At 42.6% G+C, this 17,962-nt stretch overlaps 1 protein-coding gene across 2 annotated transcripts in view; it reads right to left on the minus strand.

Annotated features, from left to right (window-relative positions):
* cdh4 (cadherin 4, type 1, R-cadherin (retinal)) overlaps positions 1–16,045 on the minus strand; it is a 267,007-nt gene extending 250,962 nt beyond the window's left edge. The window contains exons 1-2 of one of the 2 annotated variants that reach the window (XM_033627295.2): positions 15,773–16,045; positions 14,469–14,580 (exon numbers count right to left, since the gene is read on the minus strand). In XM_033627295.2, the coding sequence (XP_033483186.2) occupies positions 14,469–14,580; positions 15,773–16,021 (361 nt within the window). In that variant the 5' untranslated portion in view covers positions 16,022–16,045. The remainder of the gene's footprint in view (positions 1–14,468; positions 14,581–15,772) is intronic. The other variant, XM_033627296.2, reaches the window with a different exon arrangement.
* Positions 16,046–17,962: the final 1,917 nt, after the last annotated feature.

Genomic DNA, 17,962 nt, shown 5'->3' on the forward strand with positions numbered 1-17,962 from the left:
CTGACTTTAACATCTTCACAATGACTCAACATCACAGACAGTACTAGTAGATTTTCATGGAAATGACCTTGGTAAACACCACACACTGCAATGCATTTGAAAATTCCCACAGTTTAAGGTAATTCCTTTGTATACACTGTTATGCAGCTTGCCTTGTAGATCACACACATGACTGCACTGATGTTCAGGCCTTCTTCCAACTCCTCCTCATTTTTCATCTTACATGCTGCAGGGCCTGAAGGTGGAAAAGGGTCTTGTATTGTTGCCAATATCCACCCTAGCTCTACAATAATGAGCTCTATGGGCCTTGAACCTGACCGAGGCAGGAAGAGCTATCGGTTAAAAATAACAAGCACAGCCATCGCTGTGGTCAAAGCATCACATGGTATTTCAATAGTTTAATACAATCTTGGAACAACATTACAAAAATGCAAATCAAGCCGTGATTCACCACATGAAATCTGGAAACCCACCAGATATCTACGGATGGTTGATGTTTATTCATGACAGGTGAGTTATACACAGTAGGCCTATGGCCCTGCAGGGCAGCAGAGCTTATTCAACCAGGACGTTTAACTCTCAGCTTCAGAATGATACTTTTAGAGAGCTGTTCAAAGCTTTCCATGTCCTCTGGTTAGAATGCAGACGGCTGGATTAGAAATGACTACAGCATGTTCAGCCAGTAACCTGTGGGCTGCAAATCAGTACAGACATGAACTATTGTATGCAAATTCCATCAACATGACAATCTCTGTTTTCAACAAACACAGGCATCAGCAATAAAAGAGCACCACACTACAGAGCTGGTGTTGAACATCCCTCATTTATCTGCGGCGGCACTGACATGTCATCATTTGGGTTAGCCTTGATGTTAGATTGGTTTACACAGCTATAAATTTGACGCTGCATTTAAATAGGTACCTGCATGTAACTGCCAATCATTCACTTTGCCACAGCCCTGTGGTGGCTGTAATCATCATGACACAGTAATATGGCTACATCCGTTTTTTCTTTTACCCATGCTAAATTGCTGTTTATGGCAATAAGAAGGCTTCTATTCCCAGAGGCCACAGTTAGTCAGACTGCCTCTTATTGTCTCACTGCTGGGTTGTGGTGCAGAGCGCAAACACTGTCACCAACACCAACCCCCCCCCCCCCCCCCCCCCCCCCCCCCCCCCCCATCCCTCTCTTCTCTGTTGGTTCTCAGAGCTATTATTTTTATCTGAAAACCTATACGAGGCAACAGAGAGAAAAGAGACAAGAGAAAGAAATGGAGAGGGGAGGGGAGGCACACAGAGAGACAGAGTGAAGCAGGGGAGGAAAACTGTGATTCTTCTTAAGCTGTGATCGATGCTACCAGCATGTGTCTGCGTTGCACGTTGGCAGCAAAAAGGAGGGCTCTATTGATTTGCTCCCATATTTCAATCAAAAAAGTGGGTTCTCAACCCCAGATTTTCCTCTGTACTTTTATGAATTACTAGCCTCTTACTAAATAAAGACTGGAATGCCAAACGTCAAGCTTAAGCATATTTGACAAAAAAAACCTCCATCTTGTTATGCAGAGACAACAAAAGACGCGTTGCAACTGGGACATCTTTGGCATGGTAATGATGTTTCATGTGGATTTCTGACTGTTGCTGGCCGATGGCTATAATCTTCTCACGGGTATTTACAATGCGCCTCTATCCAATTCACACACAAATAGGTCAAGAGGTGAACAAGCAGTATAAAAGACACAACAATTATTTTTTAATTTTTTTTCCCAGCAGTTCAACTATGTGCACGTTCCCCAGCAGAGATCAGAAATATACAGGTCTGCAGGTGGATTGTTATAATGTAGACGAAACCCATCTGGAGGTCAGAGCTAATAGCATAATGACACATTTAACATTTGTGCAGATACCTACAGGGGCCCCTGCTACAACGCATTAACCTCTACAGTGTTGAAGTGTGTGTCACTCTGTGTGTGTGTGTGTGTGTGTGTGTGTGTGTGCGCATGTGCCTGGGATACAACATGTGTATGTGACCTGCTCTTGAGTGCAGCTCTAAATATAAATCAGACAAGTAAGTCGTGCTTCGTTTGGTGTCTTAGTTTTTGAGGAAATGGATTCATAAGGGAGTCAGAGGTAGCATGATGAGCTCCCGCAGGTTTTGAGAGAGAGAAAGCGACATACAGAGAGACAGCTGAGATAATGTGTTCATGGTAAGAAAGCAAAGTAAGTGATAAAAACATGAAAAAAAAAATTCCAATTCTTTACTGACATTAGTGCTGGAGATGAGAGGGAGCGGGAGACAGAATGGATTAAGTTGCATTACAATTCCACAGCAGAACATCTTCTGTTTATTCTGGTCAGCAAAGCATATTTGCAGATTTGTCGGCCTCCCACAGACAAATCTGCATCACAACAGGATGGAGCATGGTCCCGTATTGTGATTTCCAAATCAGCCATCTGAAACCAAGCCAGAATGAGCTCTTTCAAACAGACAGTCTGTAGAAAGTGTGACTGAGTTCCCTCTGCTGTAGTAACAATCATATTTTTTTCAACAAAGTAAGCCAGTCATTGCACAGGAGGTGACACACATCGAGCAAAACTGCACAACAAAACCTTTTCTATAACATGAAAACATGATTAAAAGAAACGGCTTCCTCTGAATCCTAATTGGGAAGTTTCATGGGAGGAAATAGATTGAAACTCACACAGAGACACCTCGATGAGTGAAGTACAATCTGTGAAAATTGTAAAAAGAAAACTTAAAAAAAAAAACTGAAAATGGTGAAATGTAAATTAAATGAGATGAGATGAGCTGCATAAGAAATAGTTCCCAGCAGTGGGCATCCACAAGTCACTGTGCATGAGGAAATAAGCCTGCACACAGCCTGCTTTTTGGATCAAAATAGACAGCAAATTGATACAATCAAATCCAAAAAGCGTCACCGCCATAGGAGATGCAATTTCCGCCCTTTTTTCCATGATGGAGTCAGGATTTGTGTTTCTATTTTCTTTTATGGTGCTGTCGTTTCCCAAACTGTTTTCTTTTATGTGCCTCAGAGCCTGGTGAAAAATGGCAGAGATGCTGTATATCTTTCAACACCAAGGCTAATCTGCAGCTTGCACACACACAGTTTATATGTTGCTGTGTATGTAATTGTTGCTGTGCCCATTCATTTGCTATTTAAAACAGTGAATAGCAGGGAAAGTGAAACAAGCACCAACTAAACTCTGATAGCACTTGGTATATACGTTGAGTATAGAGGTACAGTAACAATGTTAATCCTTGAAAGGGATTCTGATGTAAAAGAGTCAGGCTCCAGAGCATATCCTAATGCAGCATAATGTCCTCAATCCAGGCAGCTGAGTAGCGTGACGTCTCTTCTTCTGACAGTCAGCTTGTGAGCATTGAGCTGAGTTGCAATCAAGAGTGCAAATAATCTAATTTTCAACAGGAATTATGAGAAATATCAAAGCCCCCTGTTGTTTTCAGTCAGTATATTAACACCAAAATGTGCAATTTAATAAATGTCACATATTTTTATACATCTCAACAGTCTGTGAAAAATTGATTTTTACAGTTAAATCTCAGTGAAAATATTTCTCTACAGTTCCTCTCCTGGCATTGATTAAAGCCCTAAAAACTCATCTCTGTTCATCAACATTACATATTTATGAGATTTTCCCATAAAAAAAATCCCTTCATGCCTTAAAATAGCTTAGATGTAACTTTAAATCTTTGCCTCATTCGGTATGTACAGATCTGTGATTATGCAAATGAGTCCCCGCCTCTCCACCAGCCAGCTGCCTGCAACTCAAGCGTACCTGCTCACCTCTGACTCTGCTCATCGCTTTCTACAAACCTAAACACATAACACTAACAGATGACATGAGCCTTTGAGACATGAGACTGTCACCAAACAGCTAATAATGTGTTCACAAATTAAACCTTGTTTCTGAGTGATCACCAGCTCTGACATGCATAGCTACACCTGGCTTCTCCTCTAATACTTTTTACTTCACAAGCTGACAGGATTGGTTTCTTAGCAGGGTTGTGGATAAACTCTGTTGTCCACCTGCCACTGTGGCTGGTGGATAGCAAAATCTACCAGCCAATTTACCATTGTTATATTGGCTGGTGATTTTACCAGCATTTGGCAGGTGACTAGTGCTAATTTCCAACTCTGTTCCTTTGATATGTGGCATCACAAACCCTGGCTGTCTGAATCTGTGTTTTTGAGACTGTCATTGGTACACTGCAGTTCCAAGGTGGAAAAGCTCAGCCACTGACAGCTGACTTAACTCATGATTAGGGTTGGGTTTCGATACTTTTAAGCGTACCGACCATAATATGTTGGTACTGCTGAATTCCAATTCACGTTAATACAGTGGTGCCAAATGTCAGCACCTAAGAGCGCATCTGTTTGAGAATGCTGGGTTTAGACAAGAGGCCAAAGTGCCGTGGAGCGAGCCAAAGCCTGGAAGCCTGCCATAGAGCTCCAAGGCCGTCAACAGATATCTGCAGACCCGCTGGGTTGAACTTCAGACAGGAAGCAGAAGCACCCTGAAGCCAGGACGCCAGCTCCGGAGCTCCGTGGCTGCTCCGTTGGCTTCCCAGAGAGCAAAAACTATCACAGCTGTGCTGATCTGCCAAAATAGTAGCAGTGTCTGGTCTATTTTCTTTTCTATATTGTTTTGGTAATACCCTAGTATGACAGCTAGACGAGCAGGCAGACACACACACACACGCACACCAACACAAACACAGGCAGGCAGACAGAGACAGAAGATTAGCTCTATGTGTGATTAGAAAAGAGCAGAGGAGCAGAATTGTGTTTTAGTGTACTCACCCTCCCTGCAGCTTGTTTAAAAATTAAATTGTAATTACAGAGAAAGTTAAGTACTGAAAAAAAAGGGTACCGCTGGGTACAGGTACTAGTATCAGTTCAAATGTGAATGGTACCCAATCATGATATGTCTTGTAGCCTATTAAAACACTATATGGACGTGTTAACAAGGTTAAAAACTTGATTTTCACTGGACGTGGCCTTAAACTGTGAGGCACTACAGTACATCTCTGCTGCTGAGGTAAAATCAGTGCCTCTGATGAAAGTTGTAAATTAATATGGGAGTACAGAAAATCATAGTTCCTTTTAGATTAAAAAGTTTACAGCTTTACCACTATAAACAGGTGTGTCTCTCAGTGTGTTGTACACCTCTCTCTGTCTCATCCCTCTCCTTTGCTTACTAATGAGTCGTGAGATTGACAGCTGGATTACTGGGCTGGTTTGTAATCCTTTAATTTCTCTATTTAAGATAATCACTCTCTGGGATGGAGCGCTGCCTACAAACACATGCACACGCTAACACACAAATGCACAAAGTATGCTGTGCTCACATATAAATAAATAACTGTGTTTACGCATTAAATAAAAATGAACAAGAAAATATGGTAAAAACAAAAGCACGCCAACACCCTGATCAAATATAGATTCCAGGCTGAATTAATCCAAAGGACAAAGTCGAGCACAAGCTGCTCTCTGGCATGGGACCTTTTTGATATAAGAGTTTGTAGAACAAAGGCATCTTGACAGTGTAGTCTTTTAATTAAGGCGATAGAATAGCAAAAGCCCTGTGGCTTCAGAAATGGCTGTACAGTACAATACAGAGTGGCCCTCTGGAGATGCATTCAGCAGCTTAGAAGGATCTATGTGTTGAGTCAAGCCAAACGTAAATCATTTTGATTGGGCCATGTTTTTCATCTCGTGCAGTGCTGCAGACTGAGGATATGAGTGCTGGAGAACACGAGAGGTCAAAAGGCAACACAAGGTCAAACCGCTTGGCCGTAATTCATCAATAAAGTGAGAGGCTGTATGTCACTTTGAGCCCCTGACTCAGGAATGAAGAGGGGGCGGGAGAGAAAAACTAAGAGAGAGGGCAGGTGGAGATTCTCATAGATTCTCACACCTCATCACTCAGTAAATACTGACTGTAAAATTTGCAAACGAGGATCAGCTTGTTTGCTGTCTTTACAGGAGCTCGATTGGAGGGCTCACGGACAGACTGCCCTGGTAGCTTGGCACAAGGGACAGAGGTGTTAGCCTCCAACAAAAGGGGCAACGTGCCACTCGGTAAGAAGTGATACAGCCTCAAGCAATTTCAAAGTTGTCTTATTTACATGTTGTAGGGAGGAATCACCCAGTTTTGACAGGAGCTGGATAGTGTGTGAACCCCACAGCTTTACAGTTTCAGTAAATCCCTTCAAATTGTAGGGCTGCTTGTTAAAACACAATGTCTCCTTTTTTATACGTTAGTTACAAAAGATGAGATGAGCAGGTGGGGAAGCTTGTTTAAATGAACATTTACTGGGCTGGGAGTACAAAAGTAAAGTCATTTAACACTTGCTTACTTTTTTTACTAGCTTAATTTTGCTGCTGAGCAATTAGCAAAGTCATGTAATTAATGAGTAATGCGTAAGAAACAGAGTAATTAGTAGAGTTTTTAAGTAACTTTCCCAACACTGATGAGCTTATGGTTCTACCTCTAGCTCCCCCTGGCCTCAGTCTCCAACTCCCCTCCTCCACCTGTCCTTTTAGTGTCCAGGAGGAGGACTAGATACATCTGAGGACTTGTGGATCCTCTCCAACTGGCTGAGTTGTTAGAGATCCTCTCCACAATAATTAAAAAGGTGTGTCTCCACCAAACACTTTCAGCATAGTACCCTTGGAACTGTACAGTTTGTAACCCATATGAACAGGTGCCTAAATCTTTATGTAGGTTGGTTGTTACCACATGGTAATGGTCACGTCACAGCTCCATCCAGCTCTTACTGTGTTTCCTCTTTATCAATGATGTCAGCACATTGTTTATCGTCCACATATTTTTTTAAACACTTGTAAAGATGAAAACGCAGCAAAACATTCTCTCATTTTATACTTATGGTTGACTAATGTATGTAAATATGCCACCATGGGAAGGAACAGTGGTTACAGTTCACTGTAGTCAGTGTCCAGTATGAGTGTAGAGTGTAGATTCTCTATTAACCGACCGGATTGGTGTACTGGTACCTCAGCAGAGAGGTGATGAAAATACAGTACAGAATGGAACAGTTTCATCGTTACCATCCACAACTTTTGATAATCGAAGCACAAAAATAACCGCCCTAATATGTAACGAACTGACCTGAACTGAAAAGGGCTTCTTGTCATGCCCAGAAGTGGAACACAAGAATCTGATGGAGGCTGACTAGAGAAACTAGCTGGTAATGGCCACATACTGTAGGTAGATAAACGACGAAAGAAATGTGTTCTATACAGTATTTCAACACTTGCTTTTCTATTTCCCAATGTATTTTATTTCTAGGAGGAAAAAAGCTAGGCATGACTCAATGCCAATCACAGCTTTGAAAAGCCACAATTTCTGACTGATGATAACAGAAATGGAAAATTGGTTCAAACTGAGCTTTTCACATTATTTTCCAAGAGGCGAGTGTTGCAGTGAGCGCCTGCTCTCCTCTTTTCACTTTCTATTGCAGGGTTACTGCAGATAAAGCCCTATCTGTTTTTCTATTAATTGTAATAATAATTAACCATCCAATAATCCACCTAAATGACACTGAAGTGTGCATTGTCATGACAATACAAACAAGCAGGATAACAGGATAACAAGTGACTAATTTGAGCTGAAGAAACACCACTTCAATGCTGAAGACCTGATTTGTATTCAGATGCATGTAAATCCTGCGAGCCCAGAGGAGGGAGGGAACCTTTGTAATGAACTGGTAGATTGTGAGTTACACTTACAGCTGAAAGGTGAAGCTGAGGTCTCCCAGTGGGAAAATTGTTCATTTCTGCATTGCAACAAAAAAGCCAATAGAGTCTCAATCAAGCCCACAGATCGTTAAAGGGCACAGAGATGCAAAGCGCTAATACACATTGATTGTGAGGGAGGGCGGCCAATGAGAAAAAAAGAAAAAGGTTTTTGATAACAAATGCAAATGGTATTCAAAAAATGCAAGGTCGTCAAAGGTAGACACAATGTTCACTTCTTAAAAAGACTCCTTTTTGCTACTTTCTTTGATAGTATATGTTGAGCGAGGCATCCATCAGGCAGGTTAAACTGTAATTTAGAGACGGTTTCTAAGAAACACGCAAGACCACTTTCAACTTCATCCATAAATGTTTTTTTTATGAATTTGCCCTTGTCTCAACTCCAGAAATACAGTAGTAAGTCTCTAGTTCCTCCTCCAACACAGTCTCCTTCTTATCCGTTAAGCCCTTGCCAAGGACTCTCTTTTTTGGCCATCACCATAAGAAGTGCCTAGTTTCTTCTTTTCCCCTTATAATAACTCCATGATTTAACTCACGGCCGCCAGCTTTTGCAGATGCAATCTGAGGTCTGATAATACCGCTGATAGCTTTGTTTGAAGGTCAGAATCCAGGGCACAATTAGCTCACCTCTGTTTTGTCAGGAAATGTAGTTCTACTGCATAATCTCACCCAGTGGAGTGCAAACAGAGGCCGTGCACAGCGCTTTGAAAATGCAGCGGGAGTCTGAGACGTCAGGTTTGTCTCTGACAGCTCCTCACGTTGACAAGCAAGGAGGTCGAGATGAATCACGCCCGTTTCTCAGTGGGCACCGCATGGGAAAGCAATGAAACTATCTGTGTTGTAATGAAACTCTCGGAGAGCATATGCCGTGACCCGGCGACTAACCATGAGACTGAAGCTAATACCAATACCAGTACACAGCGAGAGGAGCTCAGTGGAGATCAGTGCACTAGAACTAATAAAATTCACATTCCTGACAAGAGGCAATAATATTTCTGCTGACAGCCGGTTTCCCATCTATCAGAACCCCCTTTTTTACTTACTACCTCCACTGAGGAAATGACTACAAAACAGGATGAAAAGGATTGTGCGGTGACATGTACTATATCTTGGGTGGCTTGCTTGATGGAATTGGCTCAGCATGTATGTCATGTTGTAGGGAGTTTGAGGGATATAGGAGCGTAGCTTGGTTTGGTAAGAAGGCAGGTGAGATAAAGAGAAATGATGTGGCTCATCTTCTGTACCTGTATTCTATCAGCTCGCCACAGACTGCAGGTCCTGGCTGCAGAGATGAAAGACTCTCTGGAGGACAAGAGAGACGTTCGTGAGTCAGAGGGAAAATGGCATCCCGCTTATCAAATGCCTGGAAACATAATCCCCCCCCCCCCTTTAGTTCTTGGGTCTGGACATACTTATGAAAGCCCTGTCACTTTGGATAGTAGGTTAGGAGTCAGGAGTTCTCCACAGCACAGCGAACGGCAAGCTGGCTGTTTCAAAGCAGATATGGCTCCTTGCCAGATTTTCCTGCTGTAGTCTAATTGGGGTCATGTTACAAGTCATTTTGTGTGTGTAACTTTTAGAGATGGAATTAAACAATAGGAAATCCAAGCCGAAAGCAAATAGTGGATGGAGGCATGATCCTCCTTAAATTAATCTTTTAGATTAAAGTACAGAGTGTGCAATTTTTTAACCGCAATAAGAAAGACCCAATTTTAAATTAAAAGCCCTGGGATGAAGGAACCAAGGAAAAGACACCCAACTGTGACTTTTCTCTCATAGAGCAAGTTCATCTCCTGAGATTCAAGAGACAACACAGGGACAGAAAATGAAAACAAGCCCATTCTCTTTGAAAGGGCAGCGTGGAGTCGAGGTGGCAAAGCACGGGCTTTATGAAAAGCTTTTGTATGCTTGGTTAAGGAATACAAACATCTCTTGTGATGCTGTCTGCCAGAAAACAGTTAGTTATCATCCCTTATTTTTTATTTATCTCATTTGCCCACAACAAAGTGGCCCTCTGCTGCATTTCTAAAGCCCGACATTGAAAAACTGACATCGATTTCTCTCCAAAAACAAGATTCCACCAATCCAGCAAATCCATCAAAGTCATTTTCTCTGTCACATAATCTCGGCGACATAAAGCAAAATATGCAGCCAGACGGGCATCTAAATCACACAGAGCAGCATTGTTCACTGTCTCTAAGGACTGGCGAGGGGCAAAGGGTAAAACTCATCACTGCTGTCTTTTCAAATATGGGTTGACAGTGACTTAAAGAGACACTATCCTGACTGAACTGTATTCCAAATCAATTTCTTTTGTGCTGAGGCCACATCCCCTTGTCCGTGTTCCTAGGTGTCTGTTCCGGCTCTTGGAGCGAGGTGATGGTTTACACAGCGATGTGCAATCACCAGAATATTTCTTTTCATGGCTTATCTGCCCACAGCGAGAATCTGCACGGACCACGACTCAAGGCCCGGCTGTCTGCTTGCCTGTGTGCCACAGCCTCCCCCTCCAATCCTGATCCAGCTCTCAGACAAACATCTCCATGGGAGCATGGGATGATTTATTCAGCACAACTTAGCGGCAGCGCAGAGATTTGTCAGTTAGTTAAACAAAGGTCTTTTATGGTCAACCACAAAGAAATAACAGCCTTTTTAACCTATAAAGCCAGCGAGGAACAACCAAAGGGGGCACTGAATGATGTATTACTATTCAAAAATGACCTTTCAAGTCTTGACCAGACACTTCACTACAGGGGACACTATAGGAAAGAAGCAATGTTTAAGGACCATACTAATGTTTTAGCAAATGTTGTGTACTTACTGCTAATTTACTATCATTTAAATCACTGCTGACCATTTTCAAAGCAATGCTGTTGTGTTTTAGACTTCTGAATGTTGGTGCAGCAGCACTGGTCTCCATTGATTGTCAATTTGTCACTGTCCAGTAAAAAACATCTCTCTCCAGATAGACACATCTATATGAGACTTCTAAAGGTTCTCAACTTGAAGAGTTTGACCTTTTTTGACTTTGAAAAACATATCAAAAAGAAACTATTTGAGAAGCGAACATCACACTCTGGTTGAACTGCTGAGTGGACATTTTTTGGCTATAAAGGAATGCAATGCAGAGGTATAAAAAACTGCAGTTTCTCGAATGGCCACCTGAGGCTGGCTCCAGAAGCGAGTCAATCCTGATAGACCCCCAACATTACAGCAGAAATAAATGTTTACAGCCTGGTGCAAAGATGGTTTTGGTCTCTATAGCTTCTCCCCCCCTTCTATTCCTCGTTCCTCCACAACTCCAACTTCTCACCTTCTCAAAACAGGAGTCCACAACCAATAGGTGACGTCACGGTGACTACATCCATTAATCTAAACAGTCTATGATAATATTTTGTGGGTTGAGAAATGTAACCTCCCACACAGGCTCAAAAACCATGTACAACTTGTATCACTGTTTTTGTTGCAGATGAAATTGCAGGAGTGCCCTAATGTTCTTGTGTTCAAGGTGTCGAGCATAAATTGCAACATCCCTGATTTGCATCGAGCAGGGGACCTTCGTTGCGTATCATTCCCCATCGCTCTATCACCCCCCATGTCCTGTCACACCTTTATTGTCAGCTCTATTCTTTATCCCATGGTGCTTCCTTAAACACATTCGAACATTTGAAACCCTGCAGTGTGCCTTGGAAAATAGTCAGTCATAACAGGAGGTGTGATAAAACACCATTGTGTATAGGGCTTACGTAGCTGGAGCATCGAGGAAAAATATTTCTAACACATTTAGTTAACTCAGATCGGTACAAATGAACCTGACATCAAAAATGTTAGTTAGTCCTAAAGTACCCACACACGATCAAAACAATAAAACAGGAAAGGAACAACTCCTCCTTCCACCTCAGCATGAAACGAGCTGCGGTCCACACATTGTTCAGCGACTGGAAACAGAGGCCTGGTTCGCACTGCACCTGCTGGGCCACAGCTCTTTAGTCCTTCCCCCATCGCTCACTGTCTATCTCTCCAGGGAGACAACAGCCACGGCCCACAGCGGTCCAGCAACCCCCTAGCCAGCTCTGGAGCATCCCACAACCTCCCTCATCTCATCCCTGGCCCATTCATTTTCATGGAAAGTGACAGTTTCAGGTTATACATATTGTGGCGTTGGTATTAAAGGCTTCCTCCCGCTTTGTATCCTACTGTATAGAAAACAGACCTTCAGTAAGGCCAGCCCCCGCACATTCATCATTGCATGAGGACTTACTGTAAGCTGCTGCAGCCCCTATCCATTTGAGTGGCCAGCTGGGAGGACAGCATGGCTCTCAGATTGATTTTCACGAAGAACAAACACAGAGAAAATGAAACCAAGAGACTGAAAGCAAAGGTAATATGGGATCAAAAGCTGGCGCTGATGTAGCACATAAGGTAAATCAAATTGAAGCAGTTAAGCTTTGCTGTAACTTTTTTTAGCTGTTAGCGGCTAATATGTACACCAAGACGTGTGCACAACATTCCCCCGAGATAGACGTGCATATAGCACACACAAACATGGATTAGGAACCAGCATATGCTATCTGTCTCGACACATCATTCTCTCATAACATTGTTTGGGTCAGCGAGGACGCCTCAGCCCATTTCCAAACAGGCAGAAGCCTTGAGCCCCGAGCCCCTTCAGGCAAGCTCACTCCCCACTGACCGCCTACACTGTCCTTGTCAGCCTCCTAAATAACAAAATAACCTCCAGAATAAGTCAATTGTTTCGCTTGCAGCCTGGAAAATACTCAAACAGCTGTTACAATGAGAATGCCATTTCCTCCTGGCAAACAGTGTTTCACATAATAATAGACAAATATTTGGCCATAAAGGCAAAGTGTCAGGAGAGAGCTGAGCTTATTGTACACTGTTGTTGAGATGTTGCCCACAAGTATGAGTAACAGTGTAGAATAGGTTAGAGGGAAGAAATGGGAGTAAGTGTGGAACAACCTAAATATTAGGCCCATATTAATAAAACCAAGTCCCTCCACCTTTTATCTTAGAACTCCACAGTGTGGATATGAAAATATGAAAAATGCTGGAGCACTCCTTATCTTGGGGGCAATTTCTTCATTGTAGTGTGGAGCTTTAGATATAACATGTTAGAGAAGCACATCCAGTTAAAGGCGCAGCGTGTAGGATTTAGTGGCATCTATCTCTGATGATACAGATCACAACCAGGTGAAACTTCTCCAATGGGCCAAGCATGAACTAAACTTAATATTTCTTCAGTGTTCATTGTTCAGGAGGTTTTTACCAGGTGCCAAATTTTCCGCAGAGGTCTCTTCCTCTTAAAAACAAACAGACCCGAGGATTAAACAAGTAGAAATCAGTATAAAATTCTGTGTTTTACCAATGCCGTTTGGTCTTGTCGCAGAGGGGCTGCTAACCCAGCATCTGCTAAGGTGTGCTCACCTTTTTTCTCTCATAACTTAAGATCCAGACTTTCAGGAGGTTTTTACCAGGAGCTGAATTATCCACAGAGGTCTCTTCCTCTCCAAAACAAACGGACCCGGTGACTTGCAGTGGCACAAACACAAAATTAAACAGTTTCACGTTAAAATTTGGTGTTTTTCTGATGCTGTTCTGCTCGTTGCCAAGAGGCTGCTAATTAAAGTGGTCAAGGCAAAAAGTGCAAATGGCAGTGCTTGGTTTGTCCATTCTGGGCTAGAAACATAGCAATGCAATATGGCCATCTCCATGGAAGAGGACCCACTCTCTATGTAAATGTAAACGGCTCATTCTAAGATAACAAAAACATGACGATTCTTATTTTCAGGTGATTATAAACTAAAGGAAACATGCTTTTTATATTAAACCCTACACACTGGACCTTTAACATCAAAGGTTTTGTTTGTCTGCTCATTATGCAAATTGGGACCCTAGGACACGAATGAGAAGGATTTTTTCCATTATGGCAAAGATTCACCAGCAAATAGAAGAGAAACACGCTGAAGAAACCACAGCATAATTTCAAATGGCAGGAGATGAACCTCACACTAGATTCAGTACACTGCCTGCTCTGAAAAGAAATGGAGCGAATGAAAACAGAATTGAATTTCTCCGCAAAAAAAAAAAGAAAGAATAAAAAGGGCTTGCACTGTGGGAATAAAATAAAAGTTTTGGGCTTCCATTTGCAAACATGCAGAGTAAGGAACGAGCCATTTAAATTAGTCTGTTTTGTCAGCCTGCTGCTTAGTCAATCAAAAAAAAGGAGTTTTTTTTTTTCTAACTGCAATCAGTGTAATTTAGGTGTTCATTCATCAATGAAACTCCATAGCAAATGACAACTCCTGAACAGAATGCACTGTGTCGTGTTTAATCACATCCCAAGATTTTTCTCACCCCAAGCTTCACAACAACTTGCCTGAACATTTGCATGTCTGTGCTCAACAGAAGCTGCTCATGTTGCACACCCACAACCAGAGTGTGTTCTGACCTTCTTTAGGAGTGATGGAAAGCCACGCACCATAATATATGTCCCACCACACACACACACGCAGACATGTAGACACACACTTACTCACTCAATCAAACTACAAGGTTGGGGGACACATCTGAGCACAGGAGAGAAAATATCATCAGTCAATAAATGAGAACCAGCAAGTGGCGGGCTTACCTTTGAGAATGCTCTGGCCGTGCAGTACGTCTCTAGAGACAATCACTGTGTAGAAGTTCTGGGAGAAGCCTGGTCTGCACGGGGGTTTGAGGGGCTGGCCTGCCTTACTCCCCTGAGGAATAAAACAAGACGGGCTGTTAAGCATTGGCAAATTGACTTGCAGCCATGGGGTCACAAGCTGATCTCACAGCCTTTTCAGACTGATATTGAGCCTCACAGTCTCTCAGGATACAGTGAGTGATTTGCTTCAGACAACAGCATGCCACACTTGGACCTGCACAGTGTGTCATAACAATCATCACTACCATTACAGATGTTACCGTGATGATCATCACATGTTGAATGAAATAAAAATGATAATGACGTCAGTGACAACCATTATAAAGATGATGACTGTGGCTAGCCATGCAGGAAATGTTTAACCTAAACATCCATACCGCATGCTGATTGGAGAGTGTGAGAGAGAGCGCACAGTGTGTGTGCATGTATGAAAAAAGAGCAAAGAGAAAAAAGCCAAATGCATTAAATTATACTGCTGATATAAAGCCTAGTTGCAGCAGGCACAGAGCTCTTCCAGCAGGCATTTCATTCTCGACAGAATGCACTTACAGCGACACACCTAATTCATCACATCTGTTTATGATTTTGTGAAGGAAATATGTTGCACTTTGTTGCATTATGCAGGCAACTCAGCATTTCCCTGACTGCACATCAATAAAGCTCAACAAACTACTACTGTAGACGTTTGGGAAATAAAACTGCTTTTAGAGCATCATTTGCCTAAGTTTGGAAATAAAGTAGGGTAAGCTCTTCATCATTGTTGATTTATTCGTTAAATCATTATTCCTAAATAAGCAGTAGACCAAATAACCAAGTCGTCAACTGAGCCTTTAACCAAAAAAATGTGGAAAGGGAGAAATGACAGTGCGTAAACGTGCGTAAACCAAGTTGATCGCAGCCAACAGAACGAGAAGCCCCTCCAGAAACCACTGTCCTCTGCAATAATGCACTGCAGTTTATTTAGGCGAGAGGATGGGGAGGCTGGTGTACAGAGTTGTCAGTGACTTTTTTTCCCACCACACTTAGACAAAAATATTTCTCCTGACCTTAAACGTCGCCGTATTAAGCTCGATTACACGCATCATGTTGCCTTTAGCGCAACGCTGCGGGGGAAAGTGAGCCTCTCACAGCCACTTTCATGGGCTCATGCAGCGCGCTGCAAAGCCCAAGTAAAGCACTACAGCAGTGCAGCACTTCCACTGTACTGTTAGCCGAAAAGACGTGTAGAAATGAACTCATCTTACCGAGGATGCGCCCACAAGTAAGGTGCACGCCAGGATGACGCAGCCAACGTTCATCTTTGCAAAATCGCGTGTAAGGAGGGAAAAAAGGGGGAAAGAGATGAGTCTTCTTCGCCAAATACACCTCAGTAATTCCGGGAGCCCTGTTTCTTCTTCTCGGGTGCTGAGTGAACGGCCGTCCCTACTTGTCTGGCGCAAAAGTGCCGCTGAGACAGAGGTGCTGCGCTCCGTCCGGAGGAAGCCGGTGCCCATTGGATAACAGCGTCACTACAACCCCTCCTACCTCACGGAGGAGCAGGCATGGCAGTGTGCACTATCTGCGCTTCAAATGACTCCCTGTGATGATGCCCCCGTACACTTCTGGGAACTATTGGGAGAAAAATGCATTTTCCAGGCTATTTAGATTCATATTTTCACTTCAGATGGAGCAAAGGCGGGTCCGGCGGTGTGAGTGACAACCAACCATCCGAGTCTTTTCATGTGTCCATCAGCTAACTGGAGTCTATTTCACACCCCAGTTACCCCCTCTACCCCTGATCCACGGAATAAGTACGGCAAGAGCTGCCGAGTTATTAGCTTTTTATTAAAGCTGCAATGATAGACCACTGCAGGATAAGAATGTAAGGTTCAAATGAAATAAAGTCCAACGAATCAGTAGCCTGTGTGATGATCTGCGGGGAATGTGTCCATTTTGCCAAATCATTTGGTCCATTATTCGGTCTTCATATCTTTATAATAAAACAGGTGAGAGTAATTCTTTCTGATGTGGGATCATTCCATTTATTGTGATATGCGAGGACTTTCCTGCCCCTATCTTAATGCCTATCACTCTGCTGCAGAGAAGCATGTGGAATCAGGATTAAATATCTTGCCCCATTTTTGCAGATTTTTTTGGTTATTTATAGAAAAACACAATTTGAGACTTATGAGTATTTAAACTCAGGAAAAGTAGTCTGGAAAATTTAAAGTTTACAGCCTGGGAAAAGTGCGAACTGTGCCTTTAACTGGTCTCACAATTTAATAATGTTGACATTTCCAAAGCTTGAGATCAGTGGCTCAATTTCCATATCTGAGAGGTCATGACAATTTAATCCCATCAAAAGGAATAGGACAGTATTGCAGTGTCAATCACCACAGCCCAGTGTCTGCCGCTGTCACTGCCATTCACTCTGCTGCTTTATTTTCACCACTAACTCCTACAATACTGTCTCTGAACTCTTTTTTCTTTCCTTTAAATGCTATCTTCAAAATAAACTGCTTGAGGCTGATAATTAAGAAGTACTCCTAATCTAGTTGACTACAGCTCAGTGGGTGTTTCAGTCCAGGGGGCAGGATTTTTTTTTAAGGTCAGAGATATCAGAAATACACTCCACTCATCTCCTTTCAGGACAATGTGCTTTTGCTTTTACTATACACTGGAAAAGCTTGGCAGAGGGACTGTTTGACAAGGATTTAAAAAATCACGCCTTGTACAATAAACAATGGCTCTAATAACGTCACATCTTCATATCAGTCACTGTCGCTTCCTTACGTGGGAGCAGCTGCTGACAGGAAGGAGGGTTAGGAAGGAAGAGAGCTCTCAGTTCTAGTAAGAAAATGCTGAATATGGCACGTCCTCATGAAAAATACTCTTGCCAGCAGTGCTACCATATTTTTCAGCATTCAGCAGTTAGATAAGGCCATGCATATGCTGTTTTAACTTTACACCTAATTAGTAACAACAGAGTACAGTGCATGAAGTGACCCTGGCCGGATGTCCCACCCACCCACCCACCGTCTGCCTCTCGAGCACAAACACAGTGATACTCATGAAATTATTGTTTTGCTGAATTAGTACCCTGAAGAACAGCCCGAGCGATTCTCTGCTCAGTAAATTCCACGCAGCTCGAAGGTACCCTGCCAGTTTCGGAACTCGAGTAAATTATTCCTCTCAAGTATCGAGCATTTGCCTAATAAAAATACCATCTGGGCACTTGAAGTGAATTGGTTTAAGGCTGTGCTGAATTATTAAACAAATCTTACAAAATGGGTCCCAGTTCTCTTTTTATAGGGGGAGAGACATTACTGTAAGAACACCTTACCATAGACCATACCCCGACAAATTCTACTTTCCTTTTCTGCTAGTGCAGTCATTTGTGAAGAGTTATACTGCAAGTTACTCTCAAGCATCTCCCGATTCTCTCTGTTTTTGGC

This window comes from Epinephelus lanceolatus, chromosome 1 (genome assembly GCF_041903045.1).
Source record: "Epinephelus lanceolatus isolate andai-2023 chromosome 1, ASM4190304v1, whole genome shotgun sequence".
Taxonomy (NCBI): Eukaryota; Metazoa; Chordata; class Actinopteri; order Perciformes; family Serranidae; genus Epinephelus; species Epinephelus lanceolatus.